We start from the raw sequence: 22117 nt of genomic DNA on the forward strand, positions 1-22117 counted from the left end.
TATGCCGCACCCCTTCTGCAGGGCAGTAACTCATAGTACACCCCCTGGCGTACCCCTGCTATTGTCTGTAGCTGGGGGCGTTCGCCTCTTAGAACTATGGAGTTATATTGGTTTCTTGTCTTCAAAATCTGCCTCCTAGTGGTTGCATGTGATTGTGCTTTCAGGGGGCAACACAGGCGAAAGGACAGCACAAATCGAGAGGTTCTTTTGGGTGCAGTCATCCCCATGGTACCATGTAAGTTGGGAAGACAGGGAACAAATGCCTCTGTGCAGGGGCAGTGAGTGACAGTAACTGTGACACTGGGAGAGTTTAACTGTGTCTGTCTATTGTGGGAAGCAGGTAACAGAGAAGGATAGTGAGGGGTGCAGGAGACCAATTCACCCCCCAAGAGTCTCCTCAGCATTGGCACCAGAGGCGGGGGGAGGCTGTAGCTTAGTAACTTGGGGTGAAATGCAGAGAGGAGTCCAGGGTGGATGTAACCTCTCCCTGACCTCCTCTCTCTCCATCCCCCTTTCTGGCCCTGAAACCATCCAAGACTTGAAAGGCCATTGGCTGCCTTCACCTACCCACTGCACAAGAAGGGGGTTTAATTCAGGGAGTGGCTCCAGGCCCTGGCCTTCATTGGGAGGGACGGTTCAATGCAGGTAGCCTTCAGGGCTTCTGCAGCAATGGCGCCTCCTGCAGAACGATGGTGAAATTGACCAGTGGGGATGTAAGTTACATATCTGAGCTGCCTCCCTGGAATGGCTGTGGGCACTGCATGTACCCCTAGCGTGGCACCCAGGGGCCCTGTTCCCTTACCTGCTTCTGGGTGGCTGGGTGCAGGGAAATCCACCCTAACGGACACTGGAGACAATTTTGCTCAGCCCTGTTTCTGCATAATTTGCAGTATTTTGTCTCTGCCAGGCTCTCTTCTCCCCCATGACCACCCTTGTCCTCTCCCAGCCGTACAGGCCATGCAGCTCCCTTCGCAGCACTGGCTGTGATACCCTCCTGGAGCTGGGACTCATTCTGTCTCATCTGCTACCATGTGTGCTGCAGCGGCAGGGCTGACTAAGGCAGTGGCATAGCCAGGTTCTAAAATCAGGGGGAGCCAACACATAAAAAAAGGTGCCACACGACATATTAAATTACACCTCTACCTCGATATAACACGACCCGATATAACACAAATTCGGATATAACGGGACAAAGCAGTGCTCCGGAGGGCTGTGCACGCACCTGGTGGGACAGCCCCTCTCATCTTTCCTGAGGGGGCTGCTCTGCAATCTGTGGCCCCTGGAAGCAGGCAGCACACAGGAACGGGGGGGGGGCACAGTCCCCCACATAAGAGAGACAATCGGACAGAGGTGGGCAGGGTCTGTTGGGGGTTCGCATGGGGCAGAGGGGGTTGGGGGCTGCACTGGGAGGCTCTCCAATGCAGCACCTAGCCACGCTGACTCTATGCATCATGAGGCACTCGGAAAAAAGGAGGCAGCAAGAGAGAGAGAGGCCGACAAGGAGTGCCCTTCCCCTCCCAGCTGGGTCTGAGAGTCCCTGATCTCACAGATCTCAGCACTGCAGGCACCCAGCCCCCAAGTACTGGGCTGCAGTGCAAGTTAGAGGGGCTGATACAGAGAAGTCAGGACAAGTCAGAGCACTTCCCATGTCATGATGAAAACTCACTCCCGGAAAGCTGGATGAGGTAATATGGCGGGGGGCGGAGGGGAATATATATCAAGGTGGGTGAGGTAATATCTTTTATTGGACCAGCTTCTGTTGGTGAGAGAGACAAGCTTTTGAGCTTTCACAGAACTCTTCTTCAGGAAGAAGAAAACTCCATGAAAGCTCCAAAGCTTCGCTCTCTCTCTCTCTCTCACCAACAAAAGTTGCTCCAATAAAAGATATTACCTGACCTACCTTGTGGCTCTAATTTCCTGGGAACAACAGGGCTACACCAACCCAGCATACAAAAATGCAAGATTCACATGAACAGCACAGAGTGACCACCATCACACCAGGACACTATTTTCACGATTCATCTTAGCATAATGTCATCATCACACCAAGCACATCTGCACAATGAGATAAATATAGCCACATGTGCATGCCAAACATTCACAGTACAAGCAAACTGGGATCCACACAGCAGGATAGTAGTGTCAGTTTAGCTCTCAGTCTGAGTCCATCCCCACTAAACTAAGTCCAAAGTTTCAGCTAAACACAGGGCACCTGCAAATAGCTGTACTAACAGCAGGATCTACACTGGCACAATAGGAGGAGTTGCATGTAAGGGCACTAATTCCCAATCCCAGTATAAGGCAGACAGCCATCCTACCAGCAGCCAGGTGCTGGCTCTCACAGCCACCTAGAGGGTTTCCATTTCCCCGCACCCAAGCCAGCCTCACCACAAGAAAGACCCCCTTTGAAATATACTTACCAGCTGCTGCTACTGGCTGCCTTTAGTTGGGTAAGAGGTTAGGAGCTGCTGCTGCAGAGCCAGAGAAAGCACACCTGCCACAGTGCCACAAGAAGCAGGTAGGAGAAGGAGCTGGGGTGTCTCAGCTGCTCAGCCCCTTGCTCCAGGAGCATTTCCCCTCACTGATTGGCTGGTGGCCAAAACCCAGCTAATCAGAAAGCACTCGCACTCCCCTAGCTAGCTACCCTACTGCCCCTGCCCTGTCTGAACAGCTGATGGCTTGTGGGCAGGTGCCCCTGCCCCCTAGAGGGGGCATGCCCTGACTGACCCCCTTCTTTCCCAAGGCCCCAGCCTCTCCTCCTCCCCAGGAGCCCAGCTTGCTGGAGCTCAGTTCTTTCCCTCTCCCCCCATTCCCTAGCTGATTAGCTGTTTGTCTCCCTCCTGCTGGGAGACAGCTAATCGGCAAGGCAGGGAGGGAGCAGGGTTTATGCACCCTGCCTGCAGGAGCCTAGCTTGCTGGAGTTCAGTTCTTCTCTTCCCCTCCCCTCCCCGCCCCAGGATCAGCTGTCTCCCTCCTGCTGGGAGACACAGCTGATGGGTGCAGGCGGGGTATGCAGCAAGCTGGGGGAAGCCAGGCAGGCCAAGCTTCAGAGTGGAGCATGGGCCCTGCCCCTGGTGCCATGGTAACCTCGCCTCAGGCATGGCTTTTTTGAAAATGTGCTGAGGGGAAGCAGCTGCTTCCCCTGCACCCCACTAGCTACACTACTGAACTAAGGTCTAGTACTCCACGGCTCACCCCTTTCAGGCCCTGGATTAGCTGTTAGCACTGCAGAGCCAGAGTGCTAACCCGTTCCCTCTAATCCCTGGTGACAGGGCACAGTGTCCACTTCAGAAGCCGACTCCTTTAGCCCCCAAAGCCTTGGGGGAAGCCTGTGGTTCCGAGGGATCCCATCCCTCATGCTCCTCAGGACCCTTCTGAGGGCCCTGCTCTGCAGCCCTTATGTTGGGCAGGGCCATGTGGCTCAGCGGGAGACTTCGCTTCACAGTGCTCTCCAGCATAAGGATTACGGACCTGGGGCGGTGCTACTTGGAAGGCGGATTCTCATTAGCAACGGGATGTCCTGGCACTGACCCTCTCCCACGACCCTACTTCCTTCCTGGTCCTTTACACTCAGCCCTTCCACCTCCCGCTGACCCCTTTTTAAGGTACAATCCCCAAAGAACACAAGGGGCAGATTTCTCTCTGAGCTGACTGGTGTCATCACATGGTCAGTGTCTCCCATGCCACCACCCCCTTCAGCCCTAACAACAAAGTCGCTTGCTTTAAGATTTCAAGGCAAAGTTTCTCTCCAGGGAGAGCTGGGTTGCGGGACCCAGGGGAGTAGGACAAATGGCCTTCATCGGTGGCCTCTTCAAAGGCAGTGGGCCAATGGCACTGGGACTGACCCAGAGCAGGGCTTGTTCCACCCCTCCCTGCCATACCCCAAAGTTCCACCCGGCGATTCTTCTGGTGCCCAGCCCTGCAACTCTCAGCTGCATTGTCCCATGCCTCACCCTGTTCGTCCAGGGACGACTCCACCTTACGCTACAGCCCTGCTTTACCCTGGGACAATGCCCAGCCTGGGGTGTTGTCTGTCTGCGTGATCCCCACCAGGCGCAGGAAGGAACACTGCTTTACATTAAGGTTCTTTTGGTGATGGGCTAACCTTACCCCTGTCCTGCATTTTGAGTGTGAACAGCTGTAGATGGAAACTGAGACGGTAGAGATGGAGCAGGACTAACCATGGCCACTTAGTCTAGCCCTCACCCTGTGTCTGTCCTGTACAAGTGTTGCAAACAGCAAGTGCCTTTTCTTGCCCTGATATGATTTTGGAGATGTCAGCATTTTCTACGGCTTTCTCCCTGTATGGGTTGTGGGATCCAGTGGAGCGGTCTGTGTTCTGTGTACAGGACAAGATGTGTATATATTTTATATCTTGCTATATTACTGTAAACACAGTTATTTAATAAATAAAATGAATAAAAGCATTAAAATACATCAAAATACATCAAAATGAAACAGAGGATTGTTATGTACAAGGGGGCGGAGGAGGCTGCATGTGAGTATGTAAACGTGGGTGTCCGGGGCTCAACCCTCCCAGGGGAGGAGGGGAGCCACACCGGCCCGTTACACTGAGCAACAATACACGAGTCAATTAGGGCTCAGGCCTTCTGTTGCAAGGCTGAGCAACAATATGCAACAGTTTGGGGAAGCCCAGGCCCTCTGTTGCAGGGGCTGGGCCACAACACAAAGAGTTCAAGCAAGCCCAGGCCCTCTGGTGCAGGGGCGGGGCAGCGACACAAAGAGTTCAAGAAGGCCCAGACCCTTTGCTGCAGGGGCTGAGCAACAGTACAAATAGTTCAGCAGGCCCAGGCCCTTTGGGACTGGGCAGCAAACAGTCTAGGAGGCTCAGGCCCTTTGGGGCAGGGGCTGAGCAGCAAACAGTCTAGGAGGCTCAGGCCCTTTGGGGCAGGGGCTGAGCACTGGGGTGAGGGGGAAAACTGCCACCTGTCAGTGGGGTGGCAGGGGGGACGCAGGCCCATCCACTCCACTGCGTCCCGGCCCGGGGCCCTAGGCAGCAGCTACCACGGCTGACGGTCAGTGGGGATCCTCACCGCAACACACTGACATGGGTATGGGTTGATCTGCAGCCTGACTACTAATTGTCGGGTGATACCACCCACTGTTAGTCGGGCTCGAGCGCTCGGGTAGGGCCGGACGTCTCCATGAATGCACTGCAGACGGATCGGCTTCAAATGGGGGTCGATCGGGGGTCCCAGAGCCTGGCGCACCAACGTCTGGCCGCACCCAGAGTCAATCAAAGCCTGCGTGGCTTGGTCCCCAACCATCACCGGGACCGTGAGTTTGGGGACCTGTGGTAATCGGGTCCGGCCGGCTCCTGCGTAGACCTGCCCAAAGCTACAGTCCATTTCGGGGCAGTCCCGTTGTAGGTGCCCCGCCTTCCCGCATCCAAAGCAGGGACCGAGCTCGGGACACCCGCTCCGAGGGAGGGCCACTCGGGTACTTCGGGGGGGCTCCAACGGGCCCTCGGGGCCCCCTGATTGAAGGCCGGGGTTGCCAGCCGGGAAGCCGCGTCTGAGCGCTGGGTCTGGGACCCCGGCTGGGATTCTGATCCGTGGCCTGGACCTCGCTGGCTGGGCAGGTTGGTCGGCTTCTTCTCATTATGGGGCATTCGGGCCCGGAGGTAGGTGGCCAGAAGGTGGGTCCTATGGAGGCTTCCGCAGCCAGGAAGCCTTTCATCAGCGAGACGGCGTCAGCCAGGGTCGCCGGCCGGTGTCGGAGTACCCAGGCCCTTCCCCGGGCCGGCAGGGTATGGACAAATTATTCCAAGACAACCTGCTCGGTGACCTCCTCCGCCGTCCTGACCTCTGGTTGCAGCCACCGGCGGCAGGCCTACTTCAAGGTCTGGACCACGGGGACGGGCGCCCGCAGGGTAGGTCTGGCGCCAGAACCGCTGTCTAAAGGTCTCTGGGCTGACATCCAAAGTGTCCAGGATCGCAGCTTTTACTCGGTCATAGTCTCTGGCCTCTTCTGTCGCCAGTCCGCAGTAGGCCGCTTGGGCCGTCCCAGTCAAATACGGGGCCAAAAGAGTGCCCCATTGGTCTCGGGCCCACCCCGCGACAAGGGCCACATGCTCAAACATGACCAAGAAGGCCTCGGGGTCGTCGTCCGGGCCCATCTTGGTCAGGCGCAGGGGGGCAGCCGAACATGGGCCCCCCCCAGTGCCCTCCCCCGCTGGCCAGTCGGCGGGGTGGGGTGTGGGGCCCATGAGGTGCTGCAGCTGGTTCCCCAGCTGCTGTACTAGCTGCTGCTGCTGCTCCAGCTGAGCTGCGTGCTGCTGCTGCTGTTGCTGGAGCTGGGCGGCATCTCCTTGCTGCTGTTGCTCCAGCTGGGCGGCATGCTGCTGCTGCTGCTGGGCTGCCTGCTGCCGCTCCTGGTTCTTCACCAGCAGCTGGAACAGCCGTTGCATATCCATGTTCCTGGCTAGGAAGGGGGTGAATCACCACTCACCTACCGGCCCCTTCTCACAGAGGCAAGGGTTCGACTCCCCACTTCTGGTACCAACTGTAAACGTGGGTGTCCGGGACTCAACCCTTCCAGGGGAGGAGGGGAGCCACACCGGCCCGTTACACTGAGCAACAATACATGAGTCAATTAGGGCTCAGGCCTTCTGTTGCAAGGCTGAGCAACAATATAAAACAGTTTGGGGAGGCCCAGACCCTCTGTTGCAGGGGCTGGGCCACAACACAAAGAGTTCAAGCAAGCCCAGGCCCTCTGGTGCAGGGGCGGGGCAGCGACACAAAGAGTTCAAGAAGGCCCAGGCCCTTTGCTGCAGGGGCTGAGCAACAGTACAAATAGTTCAGCAGGCCCAGGCCCTTTGCTGCAGGGACTGGGCAGCAAACAGTCTAGGAGGCTCAGGCCCTTTGGGGCAGGGGCTGAGCACTGGGGTGAGGGGGAAAACTGCCACCCATCAGTGGGGTGGCAGGGGGGACGCAGGCCCATTCACTCCACTGCGTCCCGGCCCGGGGTCCTAGGCAGCGGCTACCACGGCTGACGGTCAGTGGGGATCCTCACCGCAACACACTGACATGGGTATGGGTTGATCTGCAGCCTGACTAGGGTCGGCTGCCCCCGGGCCACTTCCAATTTCTCCCTCTGGGCCTACCTGGTCCGCGGCGTCCACTCCCGGGAAGTCCCACAGCATGGGCTCCTCGCAGCCCGGGTGGGGGGTAGATCCGGCAGTTCCTCGGGGAAGTCCGGCCAGTGCTGCTCCGGGGGTTCCTCGGGGTAACAACAGCGGAGAGGGGAAGTCTCTGGTGGCTCCTCGTCGTAGGTGGCACGGGGAAGCTCCGGCGGGTCCTCCCAGTAGCGAGTGAGGGGAAGCTCCGGCCAGTCCGGGCAACTGCTCTGGGCCCCAGTGTCTTCCCAGTCACGAGCTCCCTCGGGCAGGTCTGCTCCCGGCGGTGGCTGGGCTCTGACTGAGCTCGGATGGCCAGCTTTTATACTTCTGGGTCGCCACCTGACCCTCTGAGGGGCGGGCTCACTGTTCTGTAGCCCCGCTCCTTCCGGTGTCCGGGGCTCAACCCTCCCAAGGGAGGAGGGGAGCCACACCGGCCCGTTACAGAGTAGTTAACCATTTGATAGCTTTCATCACCAAACAGTTTTTGGCAGGTTTCCACACCCCATCCCCATTTCTGGTGCCGTCAGCCCCTTTGACCATGCCCCTTGCTACGATACTTCCGGGGGTACCTTGGTTCAGGGGACAATTAGCTCAGTGTTAATGGCCCTAGCCTGCAGTCAGGCCAAGTAACGGTAGAGAGTCTGTTTGCCCGGGGCCCTCAATCAGGGCAGGGCATCAATCAAGAAAGGGCTCTGGCCTACAGTCAGGCAGGCAGAGCAGCAGGAGGTTCATTTGCCTGGCCCTTGATCAGGGTAGGGCAGCAGTCAAGTAGGGGGGCTCTGGCCTACAGTCCAGCAGAGCTGTCACAGTCTAGGAGAGGTTAGCTCTCTGGTGGGAGAGTCAGCACAACCGTCTGGCATCCGGATTCAGGCGGGTGCCAGACCAATTCAGGCCTCCTGACAACCAGGTGGGGAGGCTGCCACTCCTGACGTTGGGGTGGTAGGGGTAGAGGAACCCAGGCCCTCTCGTTCCACTGTGTCCCAGCTCAGGGCCCTAACAGCGGTGGAGTGGTCCGCCACTGGGTCAGCAGGGAAAGTCCAACCATAACACGCTGGCTGGCTTGTAGTCAATAATACATCTGAACCCAGTTCAGCTTCCCTGGGCTCCTTCCTACACGCCAATTCCATGTGTGCATGGGTTCCAGGGTTGTTGTTCGCTTTGGACCATGAAAAAGTTCAAGGAGCTGAGATTAGAGAAAAATCACATCAAATGTAAAAGGGCGTAAAGCCAATAGGGTTATCTATCTATCTATCTATCTATCTATCTATCTATCTATCTATCTATCTATCTATCTCCATACACCACATCTATCTATCTAGCTATCCCGAGAGGCGGAGATAACCATGCTGGCGGCTGTGAGCCTCTTTTCCCAGAGGCAGCCACAAGGGTAAGTTCTCTCTCCCCCGTGTCCCCTCCCTGCAGCTTTCTATACTGTCCTTCTCTCACTAACCAAAAACGATCTCTTGCTGTTTTCTATACTCTCCCTCTCTCAAGCCTGGTCTACACTAGTCATTTATTTCGGAATTAGCCGAGTTAATTTGGAGAAAAAAAATCATTCCTTCCACATGACCAAACTGGTTTCTTCGATTTAAAGGGCTCTTTAATCCAATTTCTGTACTTCACCTCGGCAAGTAGAGTAGCGCTTAAATCGAGATCGCAATCCCGGATTAAAAGTAGTGTGGATGCAATTCGAAGTTATTGGCTTCCGGGAAGTATCCCAGAATGTTTCCTTGTGACTGCTGTGGACAACACTCTCAACTCTGATGCACTAGCCAGGTGGGCAGGAAAAGCCCCAGGAACTTTTGAATTTCATTTCCTGTTTGGTCACCAGCAGCACAGGTGACCAGCAGCACAGTCCACTATCATAGGCAATCATGCAGAGAGCACCATCACAAGAGACCACGCAGTCCCAGATTCGCAGATGAGCTCCAGAATGGTCCGAATGGGAGGTACTGGATTTCATCGAATGTTGGGGAGAAAAATCTGTTATGGCAGAACTACGTTAAAAAGAAAAGAACGCAAATATGTACGCTAAAGTCTCCAGGGCCATGACGGAAAGAGGCTACTCCAGGGACACAGAGCAGTGTTGTACAAAAATCAGGGAGCTCAGGCAAGCGTACCAAAATGCCAGGGAGGCAAATGGATGCTGTGGGTCACAGCCGCATACATGCCGCTTCTACGGTGAGCTGCATGCAGTTATGGGGGTGACGACACCACTACCCCACCACTGTCCGTGGATATCTCCAAGGAGGAAGTTGAACGGAGCGAGGAGGATGAGTTATTGGAGGACGAAGAGGAGGAGGAGGAGGACAGTGCACAGGCGGTAAGTGGGGAATCCATTTTCATCCCTAGCCAGGAACTATTCTTAATGCAGGAGCCAATAGCCCCCACCCCCACTTCCATGATCCTGGAGAAGGTACTTCTGGCGAGTGAGCCTGATCGGAGCCATGCGGTGGCGGGGTGGGGGGTGGGGAAAACACAGCCACGTTGGGCTGTTTGCGTTTAGTTTAAAGGGCTCATCCCTAATCAGGGCCTCATCGGAGCCACGCAGTGGGTGCGAGTCTGTGTGTGTGTGTTGTGTGAAGCAATCATCCCAGAGAGCCTGCAGGACCTCCTTTTATACTGCAAACCTACCAGGCATTGCTTGCTATGAGAAAGGGGGTTTGAAAGTATGAAATGAATTGTATTGAAATGAATGCGGAAGAAACAGAACCCCGTGTGCCCCTAGGGCTTACCATGGCTGGCTGCAAGCTGAATTCTGTTGCCTGGCTGTGTGTGATGTGCTGTGTACTATGAATTGCCTGTTTCACTGAGAAACAGTGTGTCCTTTGTTCTCTGAAATGTAGCTTTTAAAATACTACTCTTCCTTTTTCTCCTCCTGCAGGTACAAATGTTTCAACGCAGCCCCAATCTACTCCATCCAAGAGGCTGGTCCAGATTAGAAGGCAGAAAAAAGGAACTCGGGACGACATATTCGCCGAGCTCATGCAGTCCTCCAGCGCTGATAGGGCCCCGCTGAATGCGTGGTGGTAAACAATTGCGCAGTCACGTAATGCATTACAGGAACACGAAGAGAGGAGGGACGCGCACGATGAGAGCAGGCAGGACACTATGGTCGAGCTCATGGGGGAGCAAACTGACATGCTGCCCTGTATGGTGGATCTAATGCAGGAAAGGCAGAAAGATCACAGATTGCCGCTGCTGCCCCTGTATAACTGCCCTCCCTCCTCCCCAAGTTTCATAGCCTCCTCACCCAGACGCCCAAGAACACGACGGGGGAGACTAAGGGGACTCACACACTCAACCCCAGAGGCTCACCCAAGCAGCAGAAAGTTGGCATATGTGAACTTTTGATTTGGTTTCTGGACTTCTCCTTCCCTTCTTCTCCACCCCCATAACCCAACCCCTCCTCTCCCCATTTACCTTCTGATTTCTCTCCATGTGTTGTGCAATGAATACTAAAGAATGGTTTTTAAACAATTGTGACTTTATTTCCTTTCATATATATAGGGGGCGGGTAATTTCAAGATAAACAAACACAAGTGTCACACTGTACCCTGGCCAATCATGAAACTGTCTTTCAAAGCTTCTCTGATGCACAGCGCACCCTGCTGTGCTCTTCTAATCGCCTTGTTCTCTGGCTGTGCGAAATTGGCCACCAGGCGAGTTGCCTCAACCTCCCATTCCGCCATAAACGTCTCCCCCTTACTCTCACAGATATTGTGGAGCACACAACAAGCAGCAATTACAATTGGAGTATTGGTTGTGCTGAGATCTAACCAAGTCAGTAAACTGTGCCAGCGCTCTTTCAAACGTCCAAAAGCACATTCAACCACCATCCTGCATTTGCTTAGCCTATAGTTGAACTGCTCCTTACTACTGTCCAGGGTGCCTGTGTACGACTTCATGAGCCATGGCATTAAGGGGTAGGCTGGGTCCCCCAGGATAACTATAGGCATTTCCACATCCCCAACAGTAATTTTCTGGTCTGGGAAATAAGTCCCTTCCTGCAGCTGTTCCAACAGACCAGAGTTCCTGAAGATGCGAGTGTCATGCACTTTCCCGGCCATCCCACCTTGATGTCAGTGAAATGTCCTTTGTGATCCACCAGTGCTTGCAGCACCATGGAAACGTACCCCTTACAGTTTACATATTGGCCGCCCCGGTGTGCCGGGGCCAAGATAGGGATATGCGTTCTGTCTATCGCCCTATTGCAGTTAGGGAACCCCAGCGCATTAAAGCCATCCACAATGGTCTGCACATTTTCCAAAGTCACTACCCTTGATAGCAGCTGGTCAATGATTGCATTGGCTACTTGCAGCACAGCAGCCCCTATGGTAGATTTGCCCACTCCAAACTGATTCCTGACTGACTGGTAGCTGTTGGGCATTGCAAGCTTCCACAGTGCTATGGCCACGCACTTCTCAACTGTGAGGGCTTCTCTCATTTTGCTGTCTTTGTGCTTCAGGGCAGGGAACAGCAAGTCACAAAGTTCTCTGAAAGTGGCCCTACGCATACGAAAGTTTCGCAGCCACTGGGAATCATCCCAGATCTGCAAAACTATGTGGTCCCACCAGTCTGTGCTTGTTTCCTGGGCCCAAAATTGGCATTCCACGACATGAACCTGGCCCAACACCACCATGATCTCCTAATCGCTGCATGCTGTGCTTCTAGGAACAGAGGTGTCCATGTCCTCATCAGTACAGTAATCGCTCTGTCGTCGCTTCCTCGCCCATTTTTGCAGAAACTTCACATACTGCTGGATAATGCATGAGGTATTTACAATGGTCAAGACTGCAGCAGAGATCTGAGTGGGCTACATACTTGCCGCGCTATGGTGCCTGCATGGGTAATCCTGGAAAAATGGCATGAAACGTAGGAGAGCTGTTCGGTTCAAGATGGCTGATAAAAGACGGGAAATGGTTTCCTTCTGTAGCTTTCAGTGGAGCCCAGCACCGACAACATGGAGAAATTTGCTACTGATGCAAGAATTGGAGAGCAGAGTTTGCAGCGGAAGCTGTGCTGCTCGGTTGACGATGGCTGAACAACGGCGGGAAATGGTAAGGATCTATCTCTCTTTTGCACAGCTCTGTTTTCTGCTTATTAACAAAAAGGGATCTTTCTCTCTCTTGCTGTTTTCTGTACTTTACACAGCCCTATGTCACTGACACAGAATCTCTCGCTAATTATTCTGCCAGGTGAGTTCTTTCACCCGACCTTCTCAACCTTCCTTTATATTTCCTATTCTATTTAATTAGCCTTTGGTTTTTTAAATTGAGTTCAATTTTTTTTACTCTTATAATTTTTTAGTCCCAACAAAAATAACCTTTTACCACGTTGTTACAAACTCCTCTCTCTTGTTGCTTTCTAGTTTCCTCTTTCTTCTATTTAAGATAACCTTTCTTTCCTTTTTTCCTCTAAGCCTAAGCAATCTTTCTTTTTTTAAAACTCCTTTTCTTTAAGGCCTCTGTAGCGAGATGGCATAGTCTCCTGTCCTGACAGACAGGGAGGGATCCGTGAACGCCCCCCTGGTGGGTAGAACGGGGACTTGCATGGCCTCCCCGCTGGAAGCAGAGGGGTGGGACAGGAAGCGGAACTATAAAAGGCTGGTCCTCCAGCTCAGTCGGGGGAGGGCTGCCTGAGGAGCAGGACGTCTCTTCCCCGTTGCGTGAGCCCAGACCTAACGGAGACCGCTCTCCTGACAGAGACCCAGAGGTGCTGACAAAGCTGCCAGACGCCAGGATCTCCGAGGAGCTGGGGGGGCTGCCACTAGCTGTCTATCCCAGCGAAGCGAACAACAACCCTGGAACCCATGTACACACGGAATGGGTGTGTCGGATGGAGCCAAGGGAAGCAGAATTAGGTTTGGCTGTGTTATTGACTACAAGCCAGCCAGCGTGTTGCGGCTGGACTTTCCCCGCTGACCCAGTGGCGGACAACTCCACTGCTGTTAGGGTCCTGGGCTGGGATGCAGTGGAATGGGAGGACCTGAGTTCCTCTGCCCCTACCACCTCAACGTCAGGAGTGGCAGCCTCCCCCCTGGTTGTCAGGAGGCCTGAATTGGTCTGGCACCCACCTGAATCCAGATGCCAGATGGTTGTCCTGACATTCCCACCAGAGAGCTAACCTCCCCTAGACTGCGACAGCTTTGCCGGACTGTAGGCCAGAGCCCCCCTACTTGACTGCTGCCCTACCCTGATCAAGGGCCAGGCAAATGGACCTCCTGCTGCTCTGCCTGCCTGACTGTAGGCCAGATCCCCTTCTCGATTGACGCCCTGCCCTGATTGAGGGCCCCGGGCAAACAGACTCTCTACCGTTACTTGGCCTGACTGCAGGCTAGAGCCATTAACACTGAGCTAATTTTCCCCTGAACCACCGTACCCGGAAGTATCATAGCAAGGGGTGTGGTCTCCCACCCAGATGGACGGACGGTGGGGCCTGGGGGGGGGGGGGACTGCAAACCCTTTACAGCCTCTCTTTCTACTCATTCGTACTTTTTCTCTAAATATGTCAAAACACAAGCACACAACCTTCCCCCGGCCAAACACAGAAAAATAATACAAAATAAATTTTCAAAATGGCCGACGGCATCAAAAACATACACGACTGGAAATGGGGACGGAGGGCAGGACGTAAATGCAACACAGTGCATGGAAACCTGTCAAAAAGTACATGATGATGAAAGCTATCGAGCAGTTAACTACTCACATGGCTGGGCAGGGCAGGCAGCCAGTTGGGAAGAAGCCATGTGTTCCACCTTGCTCCAGGTGGGCTCTGATGCACCAAGCCCCCAGAGAAGGGAGGCTGGCTTTTCCCAGAGCTAGGGCAGCTGGGCAGCTTCAATGAGCTGGCTCTCTGCAGTGCACATTGTTCTTATCCTATGGACCAATGTCCATAGGCTGCAGCAGGCTGGAGGCTGGTTCTTGAAGGCCTCCAGGATGAAGATGGTCTGAGAAGCCAGGCATCGAACTGAGGACTTGCTGTCCTGCTGCAAGCCTTTGAGGTCTAAGATTGAAAGGAAGGAAATGGAGGTCAGAGCCATGGCACTCTGGAGAGCCCCGGCAGGCCAAGCCAGCTCTGTACCTCTCGGCCCACGACAAGGAGGCAGCAGGCCAGGTCGCAGGAGGCAGGGGACTAGCGGGAACAACCAGCAACCCTCACTAAACATCCCCGCCGCCCTCCACAGCTGGGGGAGCCTCCAGACACAGGCAAGAAGTCCCAATGAACCCCATTCACTCACTATTTCTAGGACTGCCTCCTCGCTGCAGTATCTGAGAGCCTCATCCCTGCCTGTATTTACCCTCCCCCTTCCCCCCACCCAATGCACAGATGGGCACTTAGGCCTAGAGAGGGGGAGAGTCACAAAAGGGGCTTGGGCATTGTTAGGCGCCGCCTAACTTCAGGTGCTTTGCTGCCCTCCAGGAAATGCCAAGGAGGGAGCTCAGCCATTCTCTAGCTCCGGTTGGGAGGCCCAGCTGTGAATCTGCTCTGGGAGTGAGGAGTCTGAGCTATGTCACCCACCCTTCCCTTTTCCCGAAAAATGTGGTGGAGATGCTGCTCTGCCCTGTGCTGCCCAGGAGTCCGGACACGGAGCAGGGAGGTAGGTGACCGGACGTCACTTCAGCCTCATTTGGAGCAGTGGCTTGACCCCCAGGTGTCCCATGTGGAGGTGACTGCTCCAAACACTGGGCTAGTGAGTGCAAGGGGGGAGGCAGCACCCCACTTTGGCTGTGTTTGGGGGGGGGCAATCATCTGCGAAGGCCAGCCAGCTAAGGCCCAGTTTGGGGATCTACCAGGCCGCAGCTCTGAGGTCAGGGCTAAGTGCCTGGGCACATGCCAACCAGCAGACACGACAGGGTGAGGGGGCAGCTGATCAGGGGGTTGGGGATTGACATTTTGCATCCCCTTGTGGCTCTCGCCTGTGACCACGTTGCTGGTGTCGGAGATTGAACCCACTGTGCAGCCCTGGGCCATTCATCCCCCTAGTGCTCAGTACTCAAAGCGGGACCACTCACTGTCGCAGATGGCGTCCAGCTTGTCCTGGCTCCCCTGGTCCAGCTGCCGGGCAGTGAGCCCTACACAGACAAACAGCTCATCACATCCCCGCGTCCCCAGCGAGGGTGTTAAAGAGCCTGTCACCCTCCAAGCACCGCGGCTTTCCCCCGCCCCTCACTGGCCAGGACACGCTCCTGAATCCCCAGGGGAAAGGGCGAGTCCCCAGAGATGGCTACAGGGCTGGTTGCCAAAGGAGAGCACAGCGCCTTGAAGGTCCACTACCAAGAGCCCATGGTGGGGTGGGGGCGGAGAATGGGGACTGCATGAGGAGCAGTGGGCTTAGAGGGGTCCCATCAGCCGATCAGGGCAGTTTGGGGTGAGCTTGCTCCTGTGGGTTTCTGACACCCCTTCGCCTTCATTAGGGAATCAGGAGCCCAGGGATCACTTCTCGCTGCTGGCAGGGACTGAGGAGAGCCTGGGACCAGATCCAACCCCTCTGCTAAAGGGACCCCTCTGCTCTGTGGTTACCTAGGAACCTGATGGCTGCTTCCCTAACTGGAGTCTGTGGGTTCTGCAGGAAGGCCGTGGTCTGGCCCAGGAAGTCATCAGCTCTCTCCTTGTAGTGGATCACCTAGGAGCCAGAACAAAGGAGCACAAGATTATTAAAGGCCTTTCCGTCCCACAGTCCAGCTTCCAGGTGTGTGGAGCGCACGTCCTGTTTTTTCCCCTCCTTCCTGTGCTGGGAGGATCACGCAGAGGGACCACACCCAGGGCCAGGTGTGGTCCCGGGGCTGGGGCTCAGTGTGGGCACAGAGCCAGGCAATCGGGGGTGCCCTATCCACTGATTCCTCCACTTCTGCCAGCGAGGGCTGTGCAGTGAATGGCCAGAGGGCTCCCTCACCAGGCAGTCACAGCTTCGCCAGGTTTCCTTGTGCTGGATGAGGCCACTGAGCTGGTGCCACCTCAGGAATTGGGCGGCACTGCTGAGGGTGTCCCAACACACCTGCAAAACAAGAGGGGCCGGGGCGAGCAGGACACAGTTACGGGAGCTGGAAGCCACTAGCCTAGTTACCCGGAGGCCAGGGAGGCCGTGCGTGCTGAACGCTTCCCTGCCCTGGCTGCTTGCGGAAGGGCGGTGGTGTGGCTAAGGCAATGGCTGGAGACCTGACTCAATTCCCAGCTCTCTGTGCAGGAACTCAGGCAAGTTGCTTAGGCCCAGGGCTGCAAAGGGATTTAGGTGCCTAATGCCCATGGGGGTTCAATATTTTTGAGGCTGCGCCTCAGTTCCCCACCTCATGGGGTGAATTCATTAGTGCTGGTGGCATTTGTGTCCCAAGTGATGGGGGCCATGAGCACTAGCATGTGCAGAGGCATGGGGGGGAGGGGCTTGGGCATGTCATGGCTAGTACGGGCTGTCCGGGCCGCTTGGCTAAGGGCACATTGGGTCCTGTGCACCATCTGGAGGCTGAGTAGCCCTGCTCCTGGTAGGGATATGGCCAGGGTTGTGCTCTTCCCACCAGCACAGCCAGGGGAGTGTGCGGAAGCCAGTGGCTGTAGGAGTGGTGAGGCGACCACTCGCCCCACCCAATCTCTCAGCCTGGCTGCAGGGGGGTGTTGAGCTCAGAGGATGCAGAGAAGACTCAGCAGTTGGGTGGGGTGCCATGGTCATGGCACTACTGGACTCAACATTCAAGTGATTTTGAGTGCCTGATTGTCACAGCTCTGAGCACCTGCCCTCTACCGGCCAGACCCTTTAAAGGGGGGTGTCACATGTTGCCCCCCCAAACAAATGGTCGCTCTGTAACTATCTCAGCCGCAGACTCCAATTCGTGGCCTCACCTGGGACACGTTGGGATGCTCATCATGCACAAGGAGGAGCAGTGGGACCAGGCTCTGGAGCACATGCTCCTTCATCTGCCTCCGGTTGGGCCCCCTTACAAGCTCCAGCAGGTCTTTAAAAAGGGTGATGGAGAGCACCTGGAGCTTGCTGGTCACCTGCAAGAGATGATATAGGGAGGGGAGGAGACACTGTGACAGTCATTCTCATCCAGCGGGGCAAGCGCACACTGTGCCAGAGATGTCTGCCCTGCAGGGGGTATTGGTAACTCACCCCCAGCCATACAGCCACAGCTGGGGCCAGAGTCTCATGGGCATAGCGCCATTGAAGGCAATAGAGATGCAGATTTCCACCAGCTGAGGGGCTGGCCTGGTAACTTCTTGGCCAGGGAGAGCAGTAAGCTGGGGTGAGACTGCCCCTGGGCTCTCACAGCCAGCTCTGGGTGCACTGACATCAGCACCCGCCTGTGTCAGCCAAGGGGAAACATTCAGGGTGGAGCAGTGCCAGGACAGGGGCGGCAGAGAGGGAGCGATGAGGAAAGATTCAAAGAGCGAAGGGGGGGTGTAGTTTGTCCACCCGCTTTGCAGGCCCAGCTCACACTGGTGTTGACCCACAGCAGCCCTCTAGCCGGGCCAAGGGGGCCAGGCATAGGGGGCAAATTCCTACCATTGATGTTTGTTTGGGCCATGCTCAGGGACCTGGGGTGAATTTAACCAGGGCCAAGGGGTGGTAAATGTGCAGGAGCTCCCAGATAGGGGGCCTTGGATGCCATGACTGGAAGCCACCCAGCCTCCAGGGGTTTGGGGTGGGGTGAGGGGTCAGCTCAGATGGTCAGCTGGGCAGCTGAGCCCAGATGGTCAGATGGTCAGCTGAGCTGGTCAGCTGGGCAGGCTCTGTACAAAACACGTGGGAGGGGTATGGGGGCATCAGGGCTGCACTGCAGTGTGCACAGGCAGATGTTGGACTGGCACCTCTCTGGTCTTCCCTCCAGTTGTTGAGGCCTGTTTGCCTTTCCCTGGTGATGGGTGTAGTAAGTGCAGGCCATGATAAAGGCCCAGTATGAGGCCTGAGGCCTGAACTAAAGTAATGAACAAGACTTTGCTAACATAAAGCAAAGTTAAGCTGTGAGCCAGAGGCAGGCCCTGCTCACAGAAGCTGGCAAGGAAAGGGCTGATACGTACCTAAAAGGTACTGAACATTCACATACTTGCACATTCCACACAGATAACAAAGAACAGGCTGGCCCATCCCAATGACAGGGGCAAAAGGGTAAAATGATGGATAGAGTTGTTTTGATCGAACCAACATGTACAAGGTAGCCTCGTCCCCAGGCTGCCCTAAATACGTAGAAAGGTTGTACCTTGCTACGTGGAGGGGTTGTATCTCATACGTCAGGTGTGATGTGTAACTTGTTTGTGTCTGTGTATAAGAATGCATCCCTGGGGCGGTGCCTTTGTCCGGCCGAGGGGGCAGTGGAAAGTCCCGCCACTGAGCCGGGTCCATTGCCAAGAGGCACTTTCTCGTAGTATGCCCTGAATTAGGCTAAGAAACCTACAGGGAACTGCAATTGTGTCCGAGGTTGCAATAAACCTAGCCGACGTGGCTTTGCATCTTACTGGACTCTGTGGTTATTGGGGGTTGTCGTCGGGTCTGCTGTGTCAGCTATCTGCAGAGCTGGGGTAGCACACAGAGGGAACACACGCACGCAGCCGAGTGATATCAACAAGGAGAAAGCAGAGCACCACACCGGTAGCACTCTGACAACACACTTCTGACAACAATGGGTGTTGTGTTCATTAACACTATTTGGATATAACCCCTGCCCCATAAAGAACCTGTTCTGTTCCCCCCGGGCCTGAGAGGGGTTTGGTTTAAAGGGCTCGCCCCAGGGCGAGAGCCTGCATCCTTGGTCCAGGCTGCCCTGTCCCTTTGGCCAGCTGGGGATCCAGGAGACCCTGGGAACAGCTTTAGCCAGGCCTGTGCCACTACTAAATAAAGAGCGGCAGGGTCCCAGCAGAATTCGGGAGGGCTGAGAGTAGGATTTACCGTTATGAGAGCTGGGGAGTCCCTCCAGGAGCCCCCACTGGGGCATTACCCCTGGAAGGCAGTAATGGATGGGTCCCTTTCTCCTGCCCGCTTGCTGGATCTCGCCACTCAGTGTGGGACTGAACATCAGTCTGGTGAATGCACCCGCGGGGGCTAGTTTGTGGGTACAAAAGATCTGAGGAGAACTTTCCCCTCCTTTGACGCTGCCCTGCCATGAGAACGAAGGGGAGAGGAAAGGGCGGTAGCTGCAGAACCTACAGACAGAGCCATTTCCTTATGGAGCTGACAGGCCAGCTGTAGGATTCCTGGCCAGGGAAAGGAGGGGCAGATTTTCACCAAGGTACCATCACTTGTCACCCTGGAAGCCAGCAAGAGCATTGCAGCACCCTGTGCTGCAGAGGCCCCCTTGCTGCATGCAGGCTCAGGAATGCACGTCCTTCCCCAAGGGGAGCCTCGTCCCCAGGCTGCCCTCATCCTTGTCAGTAGGCCTGCAGGACACCAGGGTTCCCATCCTTTCTGCCATGTGCTCTCATGGAGAGTGAGAGGAAGGCGGGAATGGGCTCATGATTTATGACAATCCGTTTTCTGGCTAGGACCATAGCACAGGCCCTGCTAGCCCACCCCCTAGCCCCCACTCACATGTCTGCAGTTTGATGGGATCTCCTGTGAGCTGCCAGGCCTTACATCATGAAACAACGGCAGGAGTTGCGCAGCCACTTGCACAGCCGCGCGGCTGGCGCTCTGCCTGTCCATGCTGGCGAGGAGGTGTTTCAGCAAGGCGATGGCCTTGCAGATGAGGTCTCTGTCTACCTCCTGGAGTCGCTCCAGGACATCTGGCAGCAGATGCTGGAGTTTCCCCACCTGTGTGAAACAAGGAGCTGCTTTACGAAACACCCCCCAGTGACCCAACAAGCCATTTCCAAAACAATGTCTGCCTCCCCTGCAGACAGAGGCACGGGAGCTAGGGGTGCTGGGGGTGCTGCAGCACTCCCAGGTTTTACGCAGGGCTCTGCTCCTGGCCCCACACACAGCGTCCCAGCTGCCGGCCCTGTGCCAACCCCCAGCTATGGCCCCAGCCTTGGTCCCCTTGCCCCATCCATCCCCCGCCCCCGCCTCCTGGAGCCATGGCCCTGCTCCTGACCAAAGCTCTAGTGGTGGAGGGGTGTGTGGACAGGGGTAAGGGGGTGTGTGTGCAGCACCTCCACTATAAAAAGTCTTCCAGCGCCCCTGCCTCCAGAGACATATTACAGCCTCAAAGCCTTTGCACAGCCAGCTAAGATCACGGGCAGTGGGTCCGGCAACCTGCAACATAAGCAGCTGCTTCCTTGTACTCCAGATCTCAGGGGATGGTTTTTATTATCAGATATCATCCGTGGAAAGTTCTCTACACAACACGTTGACCCCAAATAAATCAAGTGTATTATTGTTCGAATAGCACCTCAAGGGCCTGTCTGCAATGAGGGCTTGTGCTGGGGGCTTTCCAGGAACAGGAAGAGACGGTCCCTGCCCTGGAGCTTACAGGCTAGACACACGAAGGCAGGATTTCTATCCCCATTGTACAGACATGGAACTCGGGCACAGAGAGGTTACGTGACTCGCCCACAGTCACTTAGGGAGTCTGGCAGAGCCAGGAACCGAACCTGGGTTCTCCTGAATCCTGGTCCTTACAGCCCAGCCTAGGGGAGGGAGTCGATTTTGCACACTAGTTCTAGGGTTAGGCTGTTACTAAAAGCCAGATTCAGTCATTTCTGTGTTTGGTTTTTCAACCTTTCAAAGACAGCCCCACAAAATCTCAACCGGCATCAGGGAAAAAATAGGTCATATACAGGCTAACCGGTTCCGGAAAGGAAAATGAACCACGAGCAAGTGAAAACCAGGCTGAAGTGCATGGAATGATGGGAATGGTGTATAACAAAGAGAATTATAGTCACACCCTCTCCATGTCTGATCTAGTCATAGTCCGGGTTTAATAAACCGGACTGACCCCCCTATTCTCAGGCGAAGTAAATTATCATTAACGAGAGTTGCCTTCAGATTGTCTCCTCTTTACCAGGCTGTCAGATCTGTGTATTTAAGCCCCAAGGGCTTTCTCTGCCTTCACTATATTGTGGGTATCAAACTTGTTATGAGATCTTAGCAGCAAAAGGCCCTTCCAGAGCTCTTCAGAGGAGCGAGTGCTGCAGGACAGAGCCGTGACATCAACAGTTAAAACCTATGAGGCTTTAAAAGGGGATTTGTAGGAAAAAATGGTTCCTAATTGTAGTGAAATGGCTCTATCCAAGCGTCCCTGATCACTGGGGTCGCCAGCATTCCCTGGGGGTCTAGAGTCTGCAGCTCTGCTGCTACTCTAGTGCTAGGGTTCTTTGGATCACAGAGACCCCAGACACAATCAGGCCCACCTGTGCCAGATGCTCCACACACCTAGAGACACACCCTGCAGGAGCCAGGCCCTGCCCTGCAGAACAGCAGACAAAGGCCAGGCAGGGGCTTGCCCAAGGGCACCCCACAGGTCAGTGGCAGAGCCAGGAATAGAAGCCAGGGCTCCTGACTCCAGGCCAGGGCCATACCCCCTGGGAAGGTTTCAATGACCCCAGCCCTGCAGCAGCTCCCTGCGGTTCTGGGTTTATCCCCCAGCCCTCCTCCCCTCTCACCTTCTCTGGGCGAAGGGCCAGATTGAGGAGGCCTTTGAGCGCCAACCAGCGCACCACGGTCTTGGGGTCGCTCAGCAACCTGCTTATCTCCTCCACGATGGCGTCTTCCAGCTCGCTGCCAAGGTCAGGGCACTTGAGGAGCTAACATACCAACAGCAAATCAAGCTAGAGAACGGGGCTGGCCTCTCGCGACTCATCTCTGCCACGGGGCCCTTAGCTCCACTGGCCAAGGCCCAGCATGGGCTGCATGCAGGGCATCGCGATTGGTCACCGTGTGGGCCCCACTGAAACGCTTCTAGCGCGACGGCCCCTCGAGGCTCCAGCTGAGATCAAGGCCTGCCCTGCTCCCTCACTAAGGCTCAGCTGCACACGGAGCAGTGGTGTGGGGGGTGGGGTCTGCAGCCTTGTGCTCCAAAGGGTCGCCCAGTCTGCGGGGGGCAGGTGAAC

The 22117-nt window shown here is 55.5% G+C and overlaps 1 protein-coding gene across 8 annotated transcripts in view; it reads right to left on the bottom strand.

The window, feature by feature from the left end:
* Positions 1-1012: 1012 nt before the first annotated feature.
* LOC120405404 (maestro heat-like repeat-containing protein family member 7) overlaps positions 1013-22117 on the bottom strand; it is a 29501-nt gene continuing 8396 nt past the window's right edge. The window contains exons 6-14 of one of the 8 annotated variants that reach the window (XR_005598548.1): positions 21671-21811; positions 19659-19880; positions 16976-17131; positions 16038-16139; positions 15665-15767; positions 15157-15216; positions 13850-14146; positions 4111-4339; positions 1013-1078 (exon numbers count right to left, since the gene is read on the bottom strand). Coding sequence is in view for 1 of the 8 variants with exons in the window: in XM_039539012.1 (XP_039394946.1) it covers positions 13962-14146; positions 15157-15216; positions 15665-15767; positions 16038-16139; positions 16976-17131; positions 19659-19880; positions 21671-21811 (969 nt within the window). In the remaining 7 variants the exon portion in view is untranslated. Of the gene's footprint in view, positions 1079-3635; positions 4340-7869; positions 8325-11790; positions 12121-12520; positions 14147-15156; positions 15217-15664; positions 15768-16037; positions 16140-16975; positions 17132-19658; positions 19881-21670; positions 21812-22117 lie in introns of those variants that run through there. The other 7 variants (XR_005598551.1, XR_005598546.1, XR_005598550.1 and 4 more) reach the window with 7 other exon arrangements.

This window comes from Mauremys reevesii, linkage group 4 (genome assembly GCF_016161935.1).
Source record: "Mauremys reevesii isolate NIE-2019 linkage group 4, ASM1616193v1, whole genome shotgun sequence".
Lineage (NCBI taxonomy): Eukaryota > Metazoa > Chordata > Testudines > Geoemydidae > Mauremys > Mauremys reevesii.